The 17,143-nt window shown below is 39.7% G+C and overlaps 2 protein-coding genes across 3 annotated transcripts; one reads left to right on the plus strand and one right to left on the minus strand.

Annotated features, from left to right (window-relative positions):
• Positions 1 to 8,060: 8,060 nt before the first annotated feature.
• LOC111593724 (circadian clock-controlled protein-like) lies at positions 8,061 to 9,887 on the minus strand. Of its 2 annotated transcripts, none has more exons than XM_023306700.2 (4): positions 9,593 to 9,887; positions 8,892 to 8,947; positions 8,359 to 8,836; positions 8,061 to 8,301 (listed from the first exon to the last, which is right to left on the minus strand). In XM_023306700.2, the coding sequence occupies exons 1-4, from the start codon at positions 9,643 to 9,645 to the stop codon at positions 8,100 to 8,102; spliced, it is 789 nt and encodes a 262-aa protein (XP_023162468.2). In that variant the 5' UTR covers positions 9,646 to 9,887; the 3' UTR covers positions 8,061 to 8,099. The 2 variants fall into 2 exon arrangements, with proteins under 2 accessions (XP_023162468.2, XP_023162477.2); XM_023306709.2 differs by lacking the exon at positions 9,593 to 9,887 and adding an exon at positions 9,017 to 9,359.
• Positions 9,888 to 12,548: 2,661 nt separating this feature from the next.
• On the plus strand, positions 12,549 to 14,899 carry LOC111593102. Its single transcript, XM_023305705.2, has one exon. The coding sequence runs from the start codon at positions 12,789 to 12,791 to the stop codon at positions 14,670 to 14,672; it is 1,884 nt and encodes a 627-aa protein (XP_023161473.2). The 5' UTR covers positions 12,549 to 12,788; the 3' UTR covers positions 14,673 to 14,899.
• The last annotated feature ends 2,244 nt before the right edge of the window (positions 14,900 to 17,143 follow it).

A 17,143-nucleotide genomic window follows, 5' to 3' on the forward strand; every position in this document is an offset into this window, starting at 1 on the left:
TTGTATCAAATAGATGTCAGTCGGAATCCTAAGACTCCATATATTTATGATTCGATTTTCTTAAAATTAAAGTAAACTCTTAACAAAAATAAAATAGGCAGCAAGCACAATACAATAATGGGAAGTCAGGGTATAATGGCTTTGTGAAAATGTATGTGATAGGCAGACATAAGGTGTTTAAGTTCACGATGCCTGCCTATCCGCGCGTCTGTATGTTTCCAAACACATTTCCTTATTATCGATGCCTATGATAATTAGCTATCTTTTTTTTAGCCTAGCCTCTACACCACAAAAGATGGAAATATCTAATTTGCTCTTGTTGCAAAAACTCCTTTTTCAAATACCAAAAACTTGTGCCATAGCAATATGTCAATATTACGTCCAGAACATTTCATTAAATAAGTTCATCTAAAAGAAAAGTTGCACAACAATCAAGTTACCATAGTAAAGTCCATGCTGCAGCACAAGCACACTCGCTGCGTCAGCTTCGCAGTATGCAGACCACATGTGTGGGTATATGTGGCTGCGATAAATATTTGTATAAAAGTAGCGTAGAGTGATTGGAGTAGCAGCATTCCACTATGTTCAAGGAATCTCCTAGTCGCCCGCACTGCCTCTCTTACTACTTAATATATCTTGAGTCGTTATCGTAAAACTCTGCCATCGCTTAATAAATATTTAAATAAAAATACTATAACACAATCAAAGTTTATACAAGTCTTTAGTCGAATCGTCGCTTTAATTGTAAGCATGTTATAGGCATAAATCATGCTTAGACAACAAAGCCTTTTTATTAAAAAACATTTAAAATTGGCACAGAAATTCGTAGTCGAATGTATTTAGGTATATTCGTCATTTATAGTATCTCATGGCAAATATTTGAATTGATTTCTTTGCTCCCTGGAGATAAATTGAATATTCGATAAGAATTGATTTAAATAAATTTAAATATACTGCAAACGCTCACTTTTAAGATGCTTGGCTTAAATAAATAATTGTAAATGTTGTCGGGTACAGGACGAATACTTAATTATTCCATTTATTGCACATATTTAAGTGAATATCTAACAAGCAGGTAATGAATATATTTGGATAGAAGCATTTGTGTATTTATATTCGTTTGAGTAATTGTGATTTATTTATGCGCCTGCTCCACTTAGCTGTATATGTTTTTTTTTTGGCTAGCTTTTTTACACTCATCGATTGCGTAATGCATTTTAGATGGCAAGTATCAGGGCGGGCAGACGGCAAGTGGGTCGCTGGCAATATTAAATATACGCCAAGTGCTGCAGACCGAAAATATGACACGAGCTTGTCATAATGCAAAGTTTAAATAAATGATATACGAAATATGAGAGTTGCATATGGAATTATGCATGTGTCTGTGTCTGAGTGTGTGTGTACATTTGGAAAAGCCCATAAAAAGCAGTCGTAAAACCCTTTCCGCACAGCGGAAATCCCGTTTCAAAACAAACGCCATTAAAAACGAGGTCAGACAGAGCAGCCCCGGCACCAGCGCGGGCATTAGAAGAGCTGTAGGGGCCACAACTGAGTGGGTAGTATCTGCTTCAAGGACTGCCAAAAGTCGACAAAAAAACAAAAAAAAAAAAAATAAACACTGACACACAAAATTTAGAGCCTCGCATAACCAAAAAATTCTTCAAAGTTTTGCGAAACAAACAAAAAAATAAGAAGTAACAAAGAAGAGGAAGGAATATAATATAATATTTTAAAAGTGCGCATAGGGAGCAGCATAAAATATGGGCGTAACAAAAAAGTTCAAGTTTAAGCATTAGAGAGTGGGACACACAAACACACGGACGCACACATGCACACACTGCGAGCGGCTGTCTGTGTGGCAAAGGTATTTATTTTCATAACGCAACACAACATAAGGAAGCAATAAATTTAAGCTGACTGACGACAGTTTGCTGGGCCAAAGGGACGGATAGCCGGGGAGGGGCGAACCAGTGTCTAGCTTTAGTTGCTTTGGCTTAGGCGACAGCATTAGGGGCGTGCGAGAGCGCAAGGGGGACGCCCATGTGTCGTCTGTAACATCTCGTGTAGGTAAAATGCCAGCAGACGTTTTGCACATATTGCATAGTTATTGTTTTAAAGCTTAAACACCCCATGCGCATCCCTTACCCCCAGCCTTATCATTTAAATAAATTTTATGCAATTTAGCTAAGCTGCTACCTCAACACACACCCCCCACACTCCTCTGACATAGCTGCAGCTGACTGAGTGAGTAAATGTCATTTAGATATTTCGCTCTCAACTCATGTCCTGCTAGAGCTTGTTTTCGTTCGCTCTCTCTCTTTCTCTCTCTCTCTCTCTGACATTCCAATTTCTTTTTCCACTCCCACGATTAAATATTTAGATGCAGGCGTGGCTGGGTGTTACATATATATGAATACTCTAGCTAGTTGTGTTCAACTTTGTGTTTTTTGCTGAGTTTTCTAACTTGACTTGACGGAGTTGTTAGTTTTACAGTTGTTCTGTAGGTTTCGTTGTTGTTGCTGTTGCTGAAATTCACATCATAAAATCATATGTGAGATGTCGCTGTTCTCTGTTCTCGTTCTCGTTTTCGTTATTTATGTTTGTCATGTTGCGTTTGTCAAGTTTTTGCACTTGAAAGCATTATGGCTTAATTCTTATATGAGCCCCAGCAATAAACACGCACACACACCCACACAGACAGCAAAGTATTTGAGTGCGTGTCTAGAAATAAACACAAGCAGGTGTCGCAGACACCCCGTGAATTTGAACTGTAGTTACGCATTGTTAATTCACATCAAAGCAAAATGTCAAAGTTGAATGTGACATGCAGATTCTATTATCACTCGGCTTCTCAAGGATCCTGAGAATGTGCGCGCCGTCAATAATATTACAGTTAATGTTCTAGGCCTGGCCATGATATATAGTTAGTTAAGGTAGCAAACTACATTAAGCTTAGCTTCAAAATCACAAGTAAAGCAGTTTGAGAAACAATATTAATATTTAAAAAATAATTTTATAAATTTCCTTTAATTTTTAATTTCAATTTCAATTGTATTAATTGACCCATTATTCTTAGATCTCAATACATAGGGATCAATTCATTTATATAAGAATATATTGATTCTGGGCATTCGAATGAGAAATATATAAATAATCGTGATAATCTGGTAGCTAAAATTTCAATATTGGCTCTTTAACGTAGGTCAGTCAAAGAGCAATGGTTGTAGATGATTTTTTTTAATTTGTAGCTGGTTTAAATTTCTTTTAAATATATTCTCCATTGCCTTGCCCCAATTTTCCAAGAAAACTTTAAAAATTTTCCATCTAGTTCGTTCATTCTAATTCGCTTTTAATTTCAATTAACTTCAATTAAAATTTCCATCTAAATAAATAAATAATATGAGATAATTACAGTTTAATTGCTCACTCTTCGCATTGAAATTATGTTAAATGTAAATAAATCCATTTCAAATTCTGCATCTACTATTTTTGTAGTTCATAATGTGAGTTCTCATGAAATATTTCATTTGTTTGCTGCTATTTTAATTGAAAATTCCATAGAAAATACAGTTGACATAGCTGCGGATGAGTAAATACCAGATACACAGGCACAGACACACACACACACACATAGCAGCTTAATTGAATCAATCTTAATTAAAAATTGTTACATATATAAGACATGGAAAATAAAAATCATTTGTCTCAACGCTTGTTGCAGAAAACTTGCCGCAAGGTAAGTCGAGGTGAAACACAAGGTTCAAGGCATATGCCAGCAGCTGTTGCAACTATTTATTTGCACAAAAAATAAATATAAAGATGTATGTATATGTATATGTGTGCCTGTCTGTGTGCAGCAAATGTCAAATATGTGTTTACATTCACACACACACACACAGCAGACTATTGAGCGTTGCCTTTAAGGAATAACAATGGAAATTGCTTTAGTAAATCCAAACGAAAATAAACACAAAAACACAACTTGAGCTACAAAACAAACAAGACTTGTATATATATTTATATATATATATATGGTTGTGTGTGTGCTTAGGGTCTAAGGTGCGCCCAGGTGAGGCGTGGTTGGGGGCTGCTCGTTGACGCTTTTAGTTGGCGTCACATTTGCCAAAGTCAGCAAAAGGGTTGAGCTTCAAGTGTTTATGTCTCGCAGCTACGACTGCTGCCCCAATGCCACGCCCACTTCAAACGAGAGCCGAAACGGGGCGGTGGTGGCTCGCATTCATATGTGCGCGCCTTATGTATGACACTTAAACATGCAAAGCTGCTTGCCAAGATGATTTATATTAGCCATGATTTCCAACAATTTCCAGCACTTTACCTCTACCTACGCCGCGCTTTCAGCTTTTTTCCTTATTTTTTTTCGGCGTTGAGGTGTTGATTGTTGCTGAAATTTCGCACACCAGCTGACGGACTCGCCGGAACGACGCAACACGATACAGAAGTGGGTAATTCGTACACACACAGACGCAGAACAAACAAGCACACAGAGCACACGTGGCGTATGACATATTTTTAGCCATGATAATAACAACTTATTCATCTTAACTACCTACCCTTTTTTTGCACTCTATGACACTTTTCAAGCGGAAGTTATTGCGCACGACTTATGGGACCCTAAGATACTTATAGGCAGTTGGAGCTAAATGTAGGGGAGCCCGAAATATATGAGTTAAGAATTTGGCGTTGGGCTTTTTTGCTAATGGCAATTTTTTAGGCTTTCTCAATAGAAAGAAATGCAAGCTGAATGCAAATCTTAGCAACAAATTCATAAATGCCAACAGCTACAACCGGAAGCCACACACTCCTATGCAACATGCAAAAGCGAGCCAAGCAGTTGCTTGTAAGCAATGCCATTCGTACTGGCCACAGGTCGTGTAAACAAAGCGCGTGCACAAGGCAGTTAAAACAATTACAGGCCACAAAGTGAAGGCAGCGGAAAGACACAGAGAGAACGAAATAGTGGGAGAGCTGCCGGGGCGTATACGTTACGTTCGTATACGTAATATGCACTAGTAGAAGCCTCTAACTGGGGTTTCGTATGCCGACTGATGGCACACACTTGGGCTATCAAATTAAGTAATTGCATAATTGTTTCTCTAGCATTTTACTATGCCCCAATGCCCCACGGCTGACTTAACCAAAAAACGAAAAAGTAGAAAAAAACAAAGCACGAGCTTGTTTGGAGAGTCATACACCCACCCAGCCACACAGCCGTCATCCAGCAGTTTTTCGGCTTGACTTTTTATGTGTGCGTCGCGTTTTCTTTTATTTGCCGTTTGCCGTCAAACTAATCCCCGCGGCCTGCTGCTACGTGACTGTCTTGGAGTTTTTGTGTAGGCACCACACCGCACCACCCTGCACCACTCATAAATCAGCGTCCAATCGTCGAGGGCTTTAGCTAAGCGTCGTCCTCGTCGTCGTTTCTAATTGTTTTGTTATAGACACATATCCGTGAGATTCCGTGCCATGCCAAATGCCAAATGCAAAATGCAAATGCCCCGCACTAACCGCAAATGATGTAAATGTGCCCTGCCCCACTCGAAACCACCCACCCATACCCATCCGCTTTGGCAACACGGCCACTTGCACCTGGCGGCCAGCCTTGCGGTTAGCCAACATTGTTGCCTTCAGACAGCTCGGACTGGCCCGCCGCGGTTCGGCCTGGTCGAGTCGTGATAACGCCAACACGGCGGTCAAATATGGCGCTAACATTATTAGCCCCAAGGCGGGGCGAATGGGGCGTCCAGTACAGTTGAAAGTAGACCCATCGCATGAGCTCAGCTGAGGGTTCGTTCTGGCATTTCTGACTGGTTAATTGTTTGAAATAAAGTGTAATTGGAAATGGTGCACTTATTTTCATATATAAAATGCAAAGCAGCAAAAAAAGGTGAAATAAAGTGATGGAGAGATATAGAGACGTAGAGCATAAAAGTGAGAGGGAGACTGGGCAAGGGAAAAGAGCAGTAAAATTGAGATTTTGCTTACAAGCTTGCCAACCCTCCTCCCCTGTCAACTGTTCCTTTGTCTATGGCGTAAAAGACAATCGACCACTTTGGAATGTCAATTAACATTCAACTATTTTCGTAAACATCAGTCAACGGACTCGAATTGGCTAACTTAGTGAACTTAGTCACCTTTATTGGCATTGCTCAAGAGCCATAACAACAACAGCAAAAGTACGGAAAGAAGACATTAAATATTTAACGCAAACTCTCTAGAAATTACTGTGCCTTCTGTCTGGACCACAATATTAAGACATTTTTCTGGAAATTATCTCAGCAGGGATTCCTGGATTCATGTTTATGATGAAATAGTTTTTAAGTCTTCAAGTAACCAAAGTGAACTTTTAGATGATAAGTTTCCACGCTACAAAAATTAATTTCATAAATTAAAATATTAATTTAAAGAAATTTTAGTTTTCCATTTATATTTGTGTTTTCCCTTTTACAGGTCAGGCAAGTTCTTCCACCCTCGCATAGTAACAATTATTATTGCCATATACTATATCATTCGTATAAGATCTTAAGCAGGCGCAACTTTTCGCTGCCATAACTCTGCCTAAAGACCGCTTACTTAGCACCGCCCACACGCTCCCGCCCTACTCCAGATTTTAATTGCCTTTCCCACTAGCCCATTGATGTGCCTGATGTGCCAGTTTATCCATGAATTTTTTACCAGCACACGTATTGCCCAATTTGTTTGACTGCGTCTCTGAGTTTTTTCGTTCTTTATTTATAACCCTTTCGATGGGCAAGCCTCGGCTTCTGTATCTTGCTTTATGCAATGCGTTTTCCACATTTATCATTCCTAATTACTGGGACTAAGCTGTTTGTCTGCTCGACTGTTGCTGTTGCCTCTGCCTCTATCTCTGTCTCTTTGGCTCTGCACTGATTGATCTACGCCTCTGCCGAGGCCTGGACGCTCGTTCAATTTACGGCCAGCGTTGGGCCTGGCAACGGCATCTGGGAGAGCGCAACTGCAACTGGTTGAAAATCTCATTTGTTGCGCTTCGTTGCTAATTTTAATATTATTTTTGGAAATCTTACAACTTGCCCTTTGGCCCCCCTTCGCTACACTTTCTACCCCTCTCTGACCACCTATGTCCTCCCTTTTGAGTGTCTCGCTTGATTCTTTGATGCCTCCGAACTGTTGATGTCTTTATTGCAGTTGTTCTCCTTGTTGTTGTTGTTGTTGTTCTTCTTCTTCTTTTCATATTATAATTTTAATTTTCCGTTGCTCGTTTTTCGTTTTCATTCAGCTTTCGTGTCTGTGGATCTTCATTCTGGCATCTTTACGCGACTTTGACTGTCTATAATTGGCTGTCTGACTGCCCGACTGGATTTGCCATGGCCCAACTCCTCCGCCCCACCCCCGTCTTTCAACAATCTATTCTCTTTAGGGTCTTTAGGCGCGGAACGGGTTGCGGGTGTTTGCTTTTAATCAAGATCAAGCGTGATAAATTAAAGTCGCTGTGGGAATTGGAAGGCGTTGAGTGTGGGCAGTTCTGGATAGCACTGATTCGACAGTCTCTTTTAGGGTGGCTTCTCTTCCAATGCACAATAGAAATTCCAATTCAGAAGATGCTACTGAATAGTCAGAGCTAAAGGTCACGAGCAAAGCAATTCAAATGGCAGATGTATTATCAAAGCGCAAATTTATTATCATTATAAGGCCGAAAAAAGTTTTTTATTAATAGGATGAAATTTAAATGTTAATTTAATATTAAAAGATTTATATATATATGTACATATATTTTCTTTTTGACATATTTGTTTATCGATAAGAAGCGTATAATTTGGCAAATACCTGAAAATAATTTGTTTCCTTTAAGGTTAAAATTAGACACTATTTGTCTGCTTATTCGATACGATTCGATAAGAAATCAATGCATGCAAAACTTTTGGAAATTTTTAAATTTCTTCTTTATGAACTTAACACAATTTGTTTTTGACTGGCATAAATAAATATTAAATATTTATTATCAAATCAAAAGAAAAAGAAAAAATTAACCTATGATTTTCGTAACATTAAATACTTTCTGTAGATTAATTTGTCTAATTACAGTTAGTGTCCAGCAGCTCTCAGTGGGTTAGAAACAACTCATCATAGGGAATATTGTATATTATATTATTGACAATATTTAATATACTCTTTGTATAAACGGGTAAGATGGTCGCTTCAATCTCATTCCAAAACTCGATCCAATTCTCGTTGATCACACGATTGAGCAAAAGAGTTAGATCCGTGTTCTCCTTAAATAAATTATCAGCAGTCAGTATCCAGCTAACAAAGAGACAAATATGAGGACCGATGTGAGATTTAGTTTTAGCTCCATCTTACCGATCCAGTTCGATTTGAGTCGACACACCGTAGACCTTGAGATACCTGCGATTCTTGCGATACTCGATAAAATTCTTGATATTCAATTTTAAACGCACATTCTGCAAATCCGATTTAGTGGAACCACTTGAATTGGTATACAAGATGACGCCACGGCCTCGCAGTTCGTAGTCGCCGTGGCAGACGAGACTTGGAATCTTCAGTTCGATAATCATTTTATTCATTTCCGGTTGACGGTTAAAGCCCGTTATGCCAGTAATTGTCGCATTTTCAAAGCCCTTAAGTCGCTGGTTCTTCAGCTTGTAGCTTATCCAGAGTGGTCCAGGTGAGTTAATGAGTGTTATGTCGTCTATTGGAAGATTATCAAATGGCGGCAGACCCAGATCAATATTCCCCTTGCCATACTTTCGCAAATATTGATTTGTGCTCTCCGCAATGCATTTGTCATCTCCAAAATAACATTTCTGTATGTCACCAGCTGCCAAGAGATCAATAAAAACTCGGATTCCAAACTACATCTTGAGCTCACCTACGCAGTTGCAGAGCGTCACTAACTGCCTTCCATGTGTAAACAAATAATATTGTTTTGCTAAAGATTTGATTCAAAAACTTCATTATACTTGTTGATACGACAGTTCGTTAGGTAATAGCACTTAACATTAGAAATGCATTTGAAACAAGTCGCAGTTGCATTTTTTATCAACAAACCCGTTTAGTTTCGTGAGACTGTTGTAGATAGCATTGAGTCGATCAACCGATTAACCTTACTCAGACACTGGGAATATATAGCTGCCAGCTGGTAGAATACTCTGTTCTAAATGTAAATAGTGGGGACATTCGGAAGCATTTTCTAATTCAGCCTAATATGCCCTGCTCTGAAATTGATACAGTGTGTATCAATAACAGAAGTGTAAGCAAGTTTATGAATATAAATTGTAATACTTGAGAGAACCGTGAGTCAGCGAGCTCAACACAATTTTCATAGGAACATTTCATCATATGAGATTACCTCAAATATCTTATTCAGCAGCTGAGCATCCGCCCTGCTGAAACTGGGCGACAGCTTAGGCTCTACATCGTTCCAAAGCTCCAGCCAGTTTTCATTGTAGACTCGATTAAAGGTTAGCGTAAGATCCAAGTTCACTGAAAACTGATCGCCCAGTTCAAGAGAGAAACTATATAGAATTGATGAGATCCAGCTAGTGACACTTCAGTGGTCCAACAGTCAACTAACCTTCCCAGATCAAGTTGCGGCATCAGCTCATAGATCTCCTGGTCGAAAATCATCGAATGACGATGTGCCCAGCTTTGGCAGACCTTTCGGATAACGTATAATCAGCTGATTGATCGCATTTTGAATGCACTCTTCTTGACCGTAATGACACTTCTTTATATCAGTAGCTATCGAGATATTATTGTATTTGCGTATCCAATGGAATACATTCACCCTTGGCACTTATATAATTGTGTACTATAGGCCATTTCGAGGCCTAACACGTTCATACTTGAAATACTGTCGAGAACTTGCTTGTTTTGAAGCTAAACTATAAATGATTCTGAGTAGATTCATAAAACTATTGAACTGTCAAGTGCTGATTGAGTTGAGTGCAGATCGTTAACCTGTTTCGTAGAACAGTTTATTACACTGAGAAAAAATTCAGTATATAGTTGATTTGAGTAAAAAAGTGCTACGTATAGATGTAGTTTGTTAGCAAAAAATAATTGATTTGAGTAAAAGAAAAGCTCTGCATAAAAATTTATAGTTTGTTAACAAAGAATAAATAAATATATTATTTAAAAGAGAGAATAAGTTTGTTAAAAAACCGTATACAAAAATTCAAGTTTACTTCTTGCACTCAGTGCTTTTCTGTCTCTTTCTCTCCCAGCTTCCCTCTCTGTCTTTCAAAAGACATTCTAAGAGTTCGCATTCCACACTTCGTAAATGCGATGCTCATTGTCATATTCAGTTGTCCGGTAAACACGTACATTAAATTCAGCACGTCGCCTTTCTTTGCGCTTCTCATACGCTGCTAAGATCAATAAGCTGCAATTGTCTGCTTACAAGTCAATTTGCTTGTGTTCAACGTAACATTTATAGCACGCCACAGAGCATTTCACAATCAAACTGCCCAAAAGGGCAATAATCATCAACTTGTACAGCACATGGCCCCGTTAAATGGACATATATATATATATATATACATATATAGGAGTATAGATATACTGCAAGTCAAGAATAACAAGAAGTGGAATACAGAGAATTTTTGCTGTGGCTGCAGCATAAACAAATATCAAACGTGGCCCGACCGCTGCAACGGACCTCTCCGATTCTGATACCTCGAGGCCTGTCAGTCAGCGCCTTTGGTGCATACCAAAGCGTACTCATATACGTATTCCACACACACACACACATACACACTTCCAAATCATGGAATACCAAGAAACTTGTGCAAAATGCTCGTTGTGCTTTTTGCATATAAATTAAAGTGCAATGAATGCCGACACTGAAAGACACAAGTCCAAAAGACAAAAGACAAGAGACAAAATACAAAGCCAACTCGAACCAAACTCAAAGTACAACGCAAATTGCTGTCAACCGAAACCATTTGACAGGGGCTAATAGCTAAGGTCAACAATTAAACTCATTTTTCTGGGCTGCACTAAAACTGTCTGTTAGCGTGTTAGCTAGAGTCCGAGCCCCGAGCTTCGAGGCCTCTGCTTGCCCTCTCTCTCCCCTCTCTATGCACAGCATTGCACTGCATTTATTTTAATACTCCTCCCCGACCATGTTACTTGACTCTGAGGCTGCGAGCAAATACAGGAAAAATCAATCGCCCGCACTGTCAATGCGCCCGCATTTTCCGGCGTTGTACGCTTATATATACATGCACAAATTTATATATATAAATATATTTTTCGGATTGTTTTTGTTGGCGGACCCAAAATTTTACCTACACACGCGCTGCCTATGTAAATATTTGTCATGACCGCCTGACAATATTTGTGCAGACTTTGATTCCGTTTTAACTAGAGTCGAACAATGGGTCGGACAACTGTGGCAAGAGGATCGCTGGTAAAGCGGTTAAATATAATTTTAGATTTATAGTAGATCAGTAAGTAGATCATATAAATATATATATTATATTTATATATAAAAATCTGAAATAAATGTATATAATAAAAATGTGTTTCTCAGATTGAGTCTGAGGAAAAAATCTAAAATCCAAAATACATATATAATATGTGTAGTAATATGTTTCTCTTATAGAGCCTGAGCCTGTAAGAAAAATATATAAAATATAAATGTTTATTTAGCATATACTAAACATTTCATATATATATATTTAATATAAAATTAAAAATACATATTTAATTATATTTAATTAAAATAGCTTTACTCAAAGCGTATTCAAGTTTCGTCTTTGTGAATCTCGAATTTCTTATTAGTTTCTATGTTGTTTCTAGTTTTGGAGAAGCATATAGAAATTTGTTTGTTGTTTTGGCGCAGTCGCTTGTTAAAATAAGTGCATGCTATGCGAGTGTGCGTGTGTGCGTGTGTGTGAGTGTCTGTGTCGCACGGCATTTCCGCTTTGCAGTGCATCACAAAAGTATTTCGAATTAACAGTAGTAAATCAGGCGGCGCTCGCGACACGCCCCCTCCTGGTCATCATCTTGTGTTGGGGCAATGTAGAGACAGTAGAGTAGAACAGCGCATGGAGCACGGCAAATTGTTGGGTAAACAAATATCAGAATGATTCGTGCCACAGTCGCTGCTGCGGGCTTTTGTACATTTGGTTGCATGTTGCAACAACGGCCGATGCCCCAGCCCAGCCCGGCCCAGCCCCACTGTCTGTCTCCCCACTGTGCTTTGGCCCCGATGATAAATATGATTTTCTGTATGTCTGCCACGAATAAAGCATTTCGAACAGCAGCATGTCAGCAATGCACTTCCCCAGCCAAAACTATGACAGACGTCATTCAGGAAGTGACAAGTTGCTTGCGTTGCGTCCAACTTGAATAACGCGTCGTGCAGCGGCAACAGGTGGACATGTTTTCCACAGTTCGCCTTTGATAGGAAACAGGCGGAAGTATTGGCCAGAGAGTTGGCAAGAAGTAGCTCAAATATATACATATATATTTTGTTGAACTGCTCAAACTCTAAGCTAAATGAAATAAAAATTTAAATAAAATAATTCTCTCTTCTCGACTCAACTGTGGCTGCTTTGAATTGAGATTTGCTCTCTCTTTCGAAGCTCTTTTCTATTCTTTTTCAGTTCCTCAAAGGGTCAGCTGTATCCATCATGTCCTGATTTTATTTATCCTTTATACTTTGATAAAGTAGTCAAATTATTTATAAATTATCCCCATATCCCCCCATACCAAATTGTTTACAACAAATTGCAGTTTCTAGGCAAATATTTTTGGTCAAAATGCTTTCGACGCTTTTCTTTGCAGGCCAAGACCTTAGCGATTCGAAGGTCAAGGGCTGTCAATGCTGGCGTCCCGAAGTCACAAAATGTACGACGGTAAATTTAGAAAAGAAAGTCGAATATTTTCAAGAGGACATCGAGGACATCGCCAATAGCATAATAAAGGTCATGATCCTCTGTCGGCTGCGTCCTTGGCAGGCACGTCGTGCGAAGGAGCCAATCAAACGCAGCTTTAATCATTACGAGGAGTTTCGCTACAGGGTGGATCGGGTGCCGCAAAAACGCTTCAGCAAAGAAAACTTTCTGCACGATCTGGCCATCGAGGCGGGCATGAATCGCATGGACAGCCAACTGGCCTACGGCATCACGAAACGCGCCTTCCGTGCCTATTACCATGGCACAGGGGAGGGTGGCAAGCATCTGCTGGCGTTGGCCTCCCAGCTGCGTCATACCTCCGAGTGCCTTTGGCTGCATGCGTCCAAGCGTACGGCGGAGATTTTTGCAATTTATGCGGGCCTCATGTACGGCGAGCAGAAACAGTATGAAGAGTGCATCGAGTGCATTTATAAGGCGCTCTATGATGAGCTGCAGACCCGCCTAATCTACGAAGATCCTGAATCACGTGGCTGCACCTGTGTACCGGATGCATCACAACACAGTGTGCCCCCAAAGGCGCCATATAAACATTGGGACACGGCTTCAGCCAATACAAACATAAGCATTCGGAGCGTTAAGACGACAGAGCTATATTTCAATAAGCAGGTCACCTCGCAAAGTTCGCTGCGTATGGAGTACACGATGATCTCCATGGAGCATATCATGAACAAACTAGAACAGACCTCCATCAAGCATGTAACCAGTTCCAAAACGTCGGAAAAGTCCAACGTCAAGCGATCTAGGAAAAAGAAGAAGGATATTAAATGCACTTGTCATAAAATGGAGTGTTTCGCGCATGAGGTACCAGTGATAACTGCTGAGTGCAGTCAGGGTCCGTATATTTGTCGGTGGTTGCCTTATAATGAGGAGGATGAGACCGTGCCGTATCACCATGTGGTCAGCCCCATTGCCGTTTGTCCGCCCTGCGAGGACACTGACGTGTCCTGCGATGATGAATGCATCTGCACATGCCAAATTTGCACTTGCCCGCCAGCGTTTGCTGATGACGTGGAGGAGGCGCATGGCGAAAAGTTATCGATTACTGGCTTGGAGGATTACGATTCGGATTATTGCTACCTGGCACCGTTCCGTGACTGGTCTAAGGCAGAAGAGCAAGAGCCGTCACTAGAGATAGAAGAAGACTCCGACCCATGCATGTGTGAAAAAAAGCGAAACAATTACCCTCAGCTTTTCACCTATCTGGCGCCGTTCAAGGACGTCAAGTACGAGCCTGAACCAGAGCCCGTTGTGGAACCGGAAAAGCCTGCAATACCACCTCCAGGCATCTCAATGGCCACCTATCGCTGCTGGAATGTTCCAGCTAAATCGGGCAATGATAAATCCACTTCCCAAACAAATTTTCCCTACATTTCGGTGCTCAGCACAACAAATGAGCCTGCTTTCAAAATTGAGGTGACTGTGAAGACGCAACACTATCCGAAATCCGCCGGCAAGCCACCCAAGGAAGCACCCAAAGCATCCTCGGTCACAGTCAAGAAAAACACAATTACAGCGCTCGCAGCAAATATAAAAGCCGTAGAAAATGAAAAAGCCAACGAACCAGCTAACAAAGGGGCAGCCCCTGTTCGTCAGCTAGCTGCACCTCAACCTAGACCTGCTGCTCCCGCGCCCGCTCCTGCAAATACTGCTACAGCAGCTCCTAATGCTGCCGACGATGACAAGCTTACAAAGGAGGATATTTTGGAAATGTTTGGCTTGAATAAGTAGTACAACATATCGTCTCTCTGATCACGTTAAAACCATACTATCGTTTAGGGTCTGTCCCAACTCTCGCGCAACTTCTGTAATCCGAAGATAATTTTTTACAGTTCTTTGTATAAAAGGCACAATTTTCAAGTCCCCATATGTAGTCCAAGTTTTATTTAAACAGCTAAGAGCTTTTGTACAGAAATTCCGTTTTAATTTTAAATATGATTTTAAAATGCGAACACGAATTCTTTGTATTGTTAATTGACACACTTCGCTTGTGGCTTACATTCCCAGTGGCTGATATTTGTGTAGTAATATTATATTTGCCCAGTTCCGGTCAGCGGATAGAACGAAAGTGTAGCAACATTTTAGAGCTGGAATCCCAAAAGGCTGCATAGCTGTTGTGTTTCTGCTGAATACTTGTCAATCGGAGTGGCATTCAATTAATTGTTGAAACGTAACATAAGAGGCCCTTGAGCAGAGTGGATGAAATATGCTTTGAAATCGACAAGTTATTTGATATTTTTCTCTCTTCTCCATTTTTTATTGTTCGGCAATAGTTTTGCACAGAATTTGTTTGAGTGAATTTGTTTGTGTTTACCAAACGAACTGTCAATTGATTGTCAAATTAAAAAGCGAAACGTGGGGCTGGACGGGGCGTTGGATAACTTAACGACGGACATGAATGTGTGTGTGTGTGTGTGTGTGTAAGGGTCTCTTTTGAAATTGTAAACTGTTTCAACTTTTCGCAACTATTGAGGGGCTGATCGGGAATCACTTCAGCTGCAAAACTATGCGAAATATTATATACTACATGCGCAACACACAAACACGCATTTTTGACACACTATATTTTGTATTGTGTGCGCAAAGGGGCGGACATCCAGACGCGCCCAAAATGAGAAAGATTTGGACGGTGGACTGGTTCCGGTCGCACAGTCCAGTGGGTAACAAAATATTTGCATTGTCAATAGTTTTCCTTGGACACAAATCTCGTTAAAAACAAATCACGTACGGGCTCGGTTTCCATTTTCGGGTCTCTCACAACTGTTCTGGCTGCCCTCCCAAAACGTACGAGTAATTGCAGACAAATCGCAAAAGCTACAATTTCGCCAGACCATTTTGTTGGTTGACAAGGGCCGCTCCAAAGTTTTCTGACAGACGCTTTTAAGCAGAAAATTGTTTGCTCATAACTTTTGACTTCAAATCAGGGTTCTGGGTCCTGACCCTGCCCATCAAACAAAATATTGCACAAACAATAAACAGAACACTTTCAAATTGAATTTGCAAAAGAAACGAGTTTCCGATTGAAGATCGAAGCATTATAGAAGAGGTATATCAGTTAAAAGTTAAGCTCTATTACTCCAGTATAAATTATACCTATAAGGAAACTACAATCTCCATATGTAATTATATTTCAGAATTGATTGACATTTTCTACAAAACGAGTGATACCTAGTTATATCTTGAGCAATTCAGGCGAATTGTATTCTGTATACATCAAATGTTTGTGTTATCGATCGTTGTGTGTATTATCGATCAACAACTTTTTTATTAATCAATTCTTCTAGTAAAATATATACGAAATTTACCTTGTTAATGCTATCTACATTCTATTTCTAATTAACTGACATGCCAAGTATCGATTATTTTTATTCGATAACAGTGAACATTTGAAATAAATATTCGTCTAACCACTGAATACAAAGATTTCTTAGATATTAATCAATATTAATCAAATATTTCTATATTTAAAAAATAATCATGTTATCGATATCGTTTAATAACTAAATCGATGCTAGAGGCATCGAAATATATAAAATGTACCGCTGATTCTTAACAAATTCTATTCTTGGCTGTCAATGGTTGACTAATTTCAGCTAATTCAGCTTATTCCAAATTTTCGTTATATTTTTAATACAAGCACATGTTATCGATCAAGGCCAATAGTCGCCTAATTACAAAAAATTTACTTCGTATTGTCGACAGTAATAATTGAAAAATCAACAACAACAAATATAAATTCAAACAATTATTTGAATCAATTTGTAGATATCTGCTGAATCGATATATCTATCGAAATGTTTGCGCTGGGCTTTTTGTGGCATACATTAGTGCACTTGGCTACTTTTTAAGTGGAAACTTTCGCCAGAGCCGGGTACCTTAACTGATAGTTAGAGCGATCTTGCAGCTGCTTGTTACATGCAAACGCCCGCAACTGCCTGCAACTGCAGCAGCAACAGCCGACACAGCAGCAGCAGCAACACCCTAGCAATTACGTGCAACACATGAATTACTTACGACTTTCTCGTCGCGCTGAGTAAAAGTTATTTTTCTTTTCTTTCTATTTTTGGGGGGGCAGCCAAACATTTGAAGAGACACGACTTCAAATTAACACGTAAATTGCAGCGAGTTAACGCGCTGCCTCAAAACTCTTTTTGGCCACAATGCAGCTGAAGCTCGTTAAAGGTTGGCTCAAAGCAGAGCTG

The sequence above is a fragment of the Drosophila hydei genome, unplaced genomic scaffold, assembly GCF_003285905.1.
Source record: "Drosophila hydei strain 15085-1641.00,03,60 unplaced genomic scaffold, DhydRS2 tig00000060-arrow-pilon, whole genome shotgun sequence".
NCBI lineage: Eukaryota > Metazoa > Arthropoda > Insecta > Diptera > Drosophilidae > Drosophila > Drosophila hydei.